Source organism: Crassostrea angulata, chromosome 8 (assembly GCF_025612915.1).
Source record: "Crassostrea angulata isolate pt1a10 chromosome 8, ASM2561291v2, whole genome shotgun sequence".
Lineage (NCBI taxonomy): Eukaryota > Metazoa > Mollusca > Bivalvia > Ostreida > Ostreidae > Magallana > Magallana angulata.
In genome coordinates, this window is record NC_069118.1 from 33,179,784 (window position 1) to 33,188,062 (window position 8,279).

General features: G+C 34.0%; 1 protein-coding gene across 1 annotated transcript in view; it reads left to right on the forward strand.

The window, feature by feature from the left end:
* Positions 1-7,862, forward strand: part of LOC128160358 (uncharacterized) — a 10,742-nt gene extending 2,880 nt beyond the window's left edge. The window contains exon 2 of the mRNA XM_052823669.1: positions 6,042-7,862. Coding sequence (XP_052679629.1) covers positions 6,042-7,713 — 1,672 coding nt within the window. The 3' untranslated portion in view covers positions 7,714-7,862. The remainder of the gene's footprint in view (positions 1-6,041) is intronic.
* The last annotated feature ends 417 nt before the right edge of the window (positions 7,863-8,279 follow it).

The following is an 8,279-nucleotide window of genomic DNA, read 5'->3' on the forward strand; positions in this document are numbered from 1 at the left end:
AAATATACAATAGTATACAGACACAAAAAGCAAGAGTGTATACTGTACACATCAACCTGAGGAGTTGACTCTCTTATTTATTATATTGATAAATTTACATAAGTTATTAACGACAGCTAATTTTTTTTACATGAAAATAATTCAAAAAATTTGAAAGCATCTGGTCGTCTCAAATACATTGATGGTAAATAGGTATTCCTATATTCTTTCAAATCTGGACAGATCATAATATATAGTGATATTCATCGTCAATGTTATTTTTACATGTTACATAACAGTTGATATCTAGGTATATTGTTTCATCTGCCCGTTGAGTATAATATATATATATATATATATATATATATATATATATATATATATATATATATATATATATATATATATATATATATATATATATATATATATACATATAGTATATTAGTAAGAAGAGCTGCATGGATTACATGTAACGGCAATAAATTACTTAGTAAATGGTTATATGGCCAAAATTTTCCAAAGTAACTCCAGCTATACACCCCTGCGAATGTTATTGTCATTCAAATTTTAGACCACGTGGTTTTATTTGACCCTTTCAGTTTCGCAGTAAAAATCGTACCTCGTGTATAAAGTCTATTTCACAGTACCTGTATCTAGGTTTTTAATATAGTAGTCAAATATAAAATCTAGAGGTTTATTGATTTTTAAGTTTATCTTCATTAATTGGTGAATTAAATGTGTTCTAGAAATAAATGTGACTATACAAAAATTAGTTTTTGTCTGCTGTTGCAACAACTAACATGCTTAAAAGAGATCCCTCATGAGAATTAATTTTCGATCCGCGCCTGACCTAGTAATAACATCAATAGTGAAACAGACTATACCATTTTATGCAGAATGTTCCTTGAAAATGGCTCGATATACTAAGTTTTAATGCAAAACAGACACCCATTATTTTTTTTAAAAACATGGTATTGCACACCACAAGCATCAAACATGGCTATGATTTTATTAAGCAACCCAATGGTTATATTTTCAACCACTCTACACGTGTTTGAACACGAACGATAACTCTGTTCTGAATATTATCGTTTAATGTAAATAACTGCTAGATGGTAAAATAAGACATACATCTTGAAAGCTTTTCCCGTTTTAACATAAATCACAGTAGGATATGATATGAAAAACGACCAGTACTTACGTACTTTGAGAATATTATCCGAACACTTATACCTCCGCTCGAAATTTCACAGGAAGTGAACAAATATCGGTGAAGTTTCGTGAACTTTCATTCGAGCACCTCTGGATTTATTACTTACTTAGCAACGATAAAGAAAACATTCCAAACACATTCGCAGGGGTGTATAGATGTGAACCAAACAATGCCATGTCAGGATGAGAAATTTAACCAATAATAATTGCCGCATTTTTATCAATCAGTAATCCTGCGATTAAATTTAGAGCTCAAAACTGTAAGATTAAATTAAGCAATACTAAACTATGTATGAATTTTATCTTATGCCGATTATTTTGCCTTTGTTGCTTCTGATGAGGAAAAGCTTCAGAAAATGTTTTTAAAATACAGTAAATAGAAATTACCAGTTAAGAAGGACAAACCAAAATGTTCCACTTCCGATGCCAGTCAAATTCTCTTTTAAACTACGTAATATTATGCATGTGCAGATCTAACGGGGGGGGGGGTCCATCTGGGAGGGGGGAGGGCTGAAAAGTTCTTCCGGAATTCGTGGTAACATGGAGCCGCAATGATTAACAACACGTACAATACTGGTTTTAATCCTAGATTTTATAAACCAATGTATCCCAGCCGCTCATTTTGATAAATAGATTAGCGTATACCATTTAGTCCTCAGGCCCCCAGCGTCATTTGTCGGATTTGTGTCACCGATACAAAATCTGCCGAATATTGGCATACGCGAATCGTTCAAGAATATGTGCGATAGACTCGAGCAAATGTCGTTAAATATCAGTACACTATAAACCATTGACTCGGTACCCTGGAAATGAATATGCGAACAGTAAATATCGATGTTCAAGAAACAAAGGTAAGTGATGTGTACAATAGTTTGACTTTTATGAATTATTATGAAACGTTGCAACTTGATTTCAACCTTTCCTCAACGTTGAAACTAGTCTCATTCAATCCGACGCTCGGCTGTCTCCGTAAATCTCCGACGAGCAGAGAGTCTGGTAAAGCGTCACGTTTATGTTTGTAACGTCAAAACGAGGCTTACCAAAATACTGGTATTGAATTTGATTGGTTGAAAGAAACACACTTCCTATAACATGTAAACAATGACAGAAGCAAACGATTTTGCCGTTTAAACTGAAAGATCTACGACTGGAAAGTTTAAAAACGGTTATAAATGGAAAGGATTTATTTGCAGTATTACCTTACGGGATAGGATAAAACCAATAATTAATCTATTTTATAGCTGTCAAGGTTGTAAACAAACATTCACCGCTTCGTCGAACGTTCAGCCATGTTTAATGAGTCTAGCATGGAAAGCGAGACTATAGTATAAGACTAAATTGACTTAAGTTCCATAATTTTCACGGCAAGAAAATAAAGTACTGTATATCACACAAATCTTTAACCGGCACACATTGACAACGATTCAAAATGAAACTAAATCAGCGCCCCCTATCGCTCTCTGCTCGTCGGAGATTTACGGAGACAGCCGAGCGTCTGGTTGAACGAGTCTACGTTGAAACAACGTTGCGTGCCTACTGGGAAATACCCATGTCATTTTGCAGCATTTTAAAAGAAAAAAATACTATTAAGGAATGAATTTAAGTTCTACCTATGTTATACGGCATAACATAACTTGAGACAGTTTACGCTTGTTTATAAACCGCGAAACGGTTTATAAAAAAACCGTAAACTGTTCCAAATTATGTTATACTCGTATAACATAGGTAGAACTTAAATTCATTCCTTAAAAGTTAATTTTTTTAGTACTAAAATCAGAAAATAGGGCCCACTAATTAATTAAAGCATGTTAATTTGTAAAAAATTTAAACGTAACGTCAAGCGGATTAATACGTTTCGCACGCGCGTCGTATTGTGACATAGGCAAGTTATTTTATACGATATATATGAATTTATTAAGCCAATCAAATGAGACTTTACAATCAGAATTAAATTATTTTTATATAAAAACTTGTATAATTATACAATAATCAAACACGGAAGTATTTTTTTTTCTCTCAAGAAATGAAACCGTGTGCGTTTATATTTGATAGCATGTACATATTAGATTAGTTTAGAGACGTCGACGTCGCGGAGAATGAATGATTTTCTTTTTAGATTTTCATGCAAGTATAATATAATTTTAATATATGTATGTATATATTTTTTATTTCAATCTTTTTAATGAAATTGTCAAATTTAAAAATAACTGATCGTTTTTCCCATTTGCACGTTCATGCAATTTATTAAGATTTTTTTCTAAACAACATATCGGCCTCGTGGTGTCTCATTCGCTTCACGATTATACTGTTTGTTTCGATTTCAAATTTACAAATATGTTACCATTTAATTATTTTTAATCTAAGAGAAATTTCTTCAAATGTTTTGATTTTGAAACGTGTACTTGTATGTGCGGTGTTTTGATTTCACAACGTGTATGTGCGGTGTTTACCCATAGATCCCTTCTATCTCACTTTCTTCCGCAATTTTTTCTTTAGTTCTTTTATTATTATTGATGATTGTCCTTAATAAAATCTGTTGATTATCTTCACATTCGTTCACAACTATTTTTATCAAACAACCGATTTATTTTACCGATACATTTCGAAATCCTTAAATGTCATATTTCTGCGATCTAATTTAATAAAACGTTACTACACGTGTACACAAAGTATTTTCTAAAGATATTGCTAAATTTATATATCAATAAGTCAGAAATTTATATTATTTTAAAATAAAATTTAAGAATAACTTTGCGGTATTTTACAGCAGCTTTTAAATTCAAACTATGTACACAATGCCTCAAACATTTTCATTGGCCTGCCTTATATTTTTTTGTGTGACAAAATAAATCATATGAATTATAATGCTTTATTTCAAAAGGATCAGGATAATTCATTAATCAGCTGTTAATGTTTTGAGCATTTCTTTCGTTAAATTTTCAATGCAGTACGGGATCTTCATCATGATTTTACTCTGGTGAGAAGCTGATATTAGATTTATTCATTAACGAAACTAAGTCATCTGTACTACGAAATCAAATGATCTCATTTGAAAAGAAAGACACGTTCATATATGCAAAAATTACAAAAATCAAATCGATAAACTACTGTAAAATTACGCTAGTTTTGATGCATTGTTTACATCGGTGGGTCTGTGTAACGTCATAAATCCACAGAATCAAGAACGATCAGTGGGGAAGAATTTTTTCAGGTGCCGAGTTTTCACGGTTATTTCTCAGTAATGCAAAGGCAAAAAAATCTTACTTCACGTATTTTGACATTTGTTTATACCAAGCTTTATATTTATGAAAGAAAATCATGGTGTTAAAAATCGGTTCATATGACCTTTAACGCGAAAATGAAACGAATAGTTCCAGCTGCAACAATAAACTGCGTATGAAACAAACAGTTGACGGTGAACAATTTTCGTAATTTTAATTTTCCAGTCTTCTGCAACAAAAAGAATTTAGGTAACATAAAACCATTATAAGTTTAGATTATAACAGCTGGTTTTTATATCAATTTTTAACAAAAATGCTTAGAATTTTTTTTTTTTTTTAAAGTCGTACACAATATATACATGTACCAAAAATATGTTCAATATATACCAACAAAATACTGTTTCACATACAGATTAATTAACTCATGAATGCCTAGCGTTTGTGCAGGATTTAAATTCATCTATATCCCAGGCACCTGAATTTTTATGACTTACTAAGCGACTGATTGATAAAAATTCAGGTGCCTGTGTCTATTATAATAAGGTATCACACCGGTAATCGGCCAATCAAAATGAATTGTAGTTCCATATATACTTCAGAATTATTTTTTTCCTTGACTGCATTTTTACATTTTCCTTTTGATCTTTTTTCACAGGGACTACTTCTTTCAGGGCACATGCAGCAGCTTCCTGGGGAGTGTGCAGTCTGTTTACATACAAATGGAAAACACGTGGTTTTGAGGGTAGACCTGTTTGGAGTTAGATATTTTGAGAAAATGCAGTATCGCTTGCCCTTTTTATGGTGTAAGCTGATGAGATAGGTAACAAATAACATTTCCTCCGAATATTTTGTCATGAGGAATACAAACTGATTTTTAAGAATTTTTTCCCCTCTATAGTGCTATATAGTGAAAACAATTACCGGTGTGATACCTTGAATATACACACGTAGTATGAGGCACGGGAGGTAACTCTAAATCAATTAACGCCGTAAACTGTCCTGTGGCACACGCCATGTTTTATAGAGTGGGTAGATGGATTTGAGCACGGTATGTATTATTCTCAGCCAACTTCCATCTGACATCGATAGTTGTGTATGAAGTTGTTTTGAATATATATTTAGCATTATTTGCAACATACTTGTAACTGTCTGAATATTTATTTCTAAACCTACTTTCGCTTTTAATGTTAATTATTATGCACAGGATTTGACTAAAAAAATATATTTTTTTAGATGCTACACTATAAATTTGACTGAGCTAAAAAGGAGGCTTATAGTTTAGTTTACCCCTTCTTTTTTGTTGTTGCTCAGATTCAGTCAAATCCCTGTGATTTTGAAATAAACTCGTGATCGAATTTTTATGACGCAGATGATATTATATATAGTTTAGGCCAATTGTTTTATCATGTTTACATTGATTTACTATGAAGTGTGGTTGCTTTAGGTTAGCAATAATTTTTATGCAACAAAGACATTGAACGGGAGGGGGTAACTCGGTCGCACAATAAAATTAAAACAACAACACTACGCTGCTGTTTTTCTTGTTTTTAAAATAAATATTTTTGTTTATATTTTTGACATACATGTACAAAACTAGTCTTAAGCTTCGAATGATTTTTTTCGTAGATTAACTATGGATCCCCATAACAGTGCCCAGGATGTGCACCGATGTGACCTTTGTGAGACCGCCATAGTACACAGCTACTGTGACTTTTGTCATGTCAACCTCTGCAAGCCCTGTGTAGTAGATCACATCTCAGATGGATATGACAAACATAAAATAGTCCCTTTCAAGGAACGAAGATCAACCCTCATTTATCCGAAATGTGAAACACATCCACAAAAAATGTGCGAATTGCAGTGCAAAGATTGTAATAACATTTCGATTTGTTCCTTTTGTACTGCATCAGAACAACACAGGGGGCATACTTTCGTACAAATATCAAATGTGTACAAGGCACAGAAAAAAACTATTGAAAAGGATACAGAAGAGTTAGTAAACACTTTATCTCCTACATATGAAGAAATTGCACGCGACTTGGAAAATCAGCTTGCCAACCTGGATGGAGGATATGAGAAACTTACATCAGCAATGTCCAAACAAGGAGAGCAATGGCACAGAGAAATTGACTTCATCATCAACAAAACAAAAACTGAAATAAGCGAGATTAAAGTAAAACACAGAGACATTTTACAGAAACACTTGAATGAAATAAAACAGATACAGTCCCTCATAAAGCAATCGCTACGTGCCATACACGAAATAGAGAAATCTACCGAAGTATCTCTAACCATTGCGTACAGTTCTAAAATCAGAGAATTCAGCAAGCTTCCACCCAAGATTCAGGTATCAATGCCAACGTTCATTCCAAAACCAATAGACCGTGAGAAGCTGTACAGTTTGTTTGGACAGATCATGCCATTATCTACTGCTGCAGAGGGAAAGGTCTTGTCACTACACCAACCCAAAACTTCAGTCAGAGAACTACTGGATAAACCGAAGCGTGTTGCCACAATACAGACTGGGCATGAAAGACTACGCAATGTGACCTGTCTAAATGATGGTAGCATATGGACGAGCGGAATGACCAATGATATCAAATGCTTCAACAGTAAGGGGTCACTCCTCCAGACAGTCAAACAAAAATCAGGTAAATACCCCAATGCTATAGCTGTATACAGTGATGAGGATCTACTGTATACTAGTGGGGCAACAAAGACAGTGTATAAAGTAAAGAGTGACCAGACAGAAGAGTTGATCAGATTACAGGGATGGACGCCTGGTAAACTGTGTGTCACCTCTACTGGTGATCTCCTGGTTACCATGTTCAGTAAAGATGGAACTCAATCCAAAGTTGTCCGTTACTCGGGATCTACAGAGAAACAAACAATTCAATTTGAAGATGAAGGTAAACCTCTGTACTCAGGGAATAGTGCTTTTAAATACATCACTGAGAACAGAAATCATGACATCTGTGTAGCTGACTGTGAGGCTGGTGCAGTAGTGGTGGTTAATCAGGACGGCAAACTCAGATGGAGATACACCAGCCATCCCTCAGTTACCAAGAATGAACCATTCGTACCCTGGGGTATCACAACAGACAGCCAGAGTCATGTACTGACAGCAGACATTGACAACCACTGTATCCATATAGTGGATCAGAATGGACAGTTTCTCCGTTACATTGATAACTGTGATCTGAAGTATCCTACTGGTTTATGTGTGGACAATAATGACAATTTGTTTGTGTGTGAGTTAAACGAAGGCAATGTAAAGAAAATCAAATATTTGAAATAGACACTGTCGTTTGTGACAATGATATCAGTTAAAACGTGCTTAACATTTTGGTTCTTTTAACTATTCAGTAACATACAGCATATGTTTTATGATACTTACATTAACAAGTTTGATCATACCTTATCAATTAATAAAATGTGGTAGTTGGTTGTGAACTGGTCGCGATCGTTTCATGGGGGGATTTTTACCACTTATTAAATTCAACTGTCCTAGGTTGTTTCGAATTAACAATAAATAAGTTTGAATTTGATAAAATGTTTGTTTTAGGTATTTTTCGCCATTAAGGAAAAATTATGAGAAATTTCATCAAAGGATTGTGTAATGAAAATGGCGAATACCAGGGGATCAATACTGGGGAGAGGAGGGGGCGGGGCGGGTTTTATCCACAAGCCCCCATCGGCGATGATAAGTGTTCGCGTAGTCTTACGAATTTTACACAGTCATCATTTTGGATATCGAGTAAGAGTTGTTTCCCTTCTAAAAGGTATAACTGATAAACATGCATTTCCATACAGTGTTATCTAAATTTAACAAGAATAGAATTCCTGGGTCCCCCGCCGGTCAAG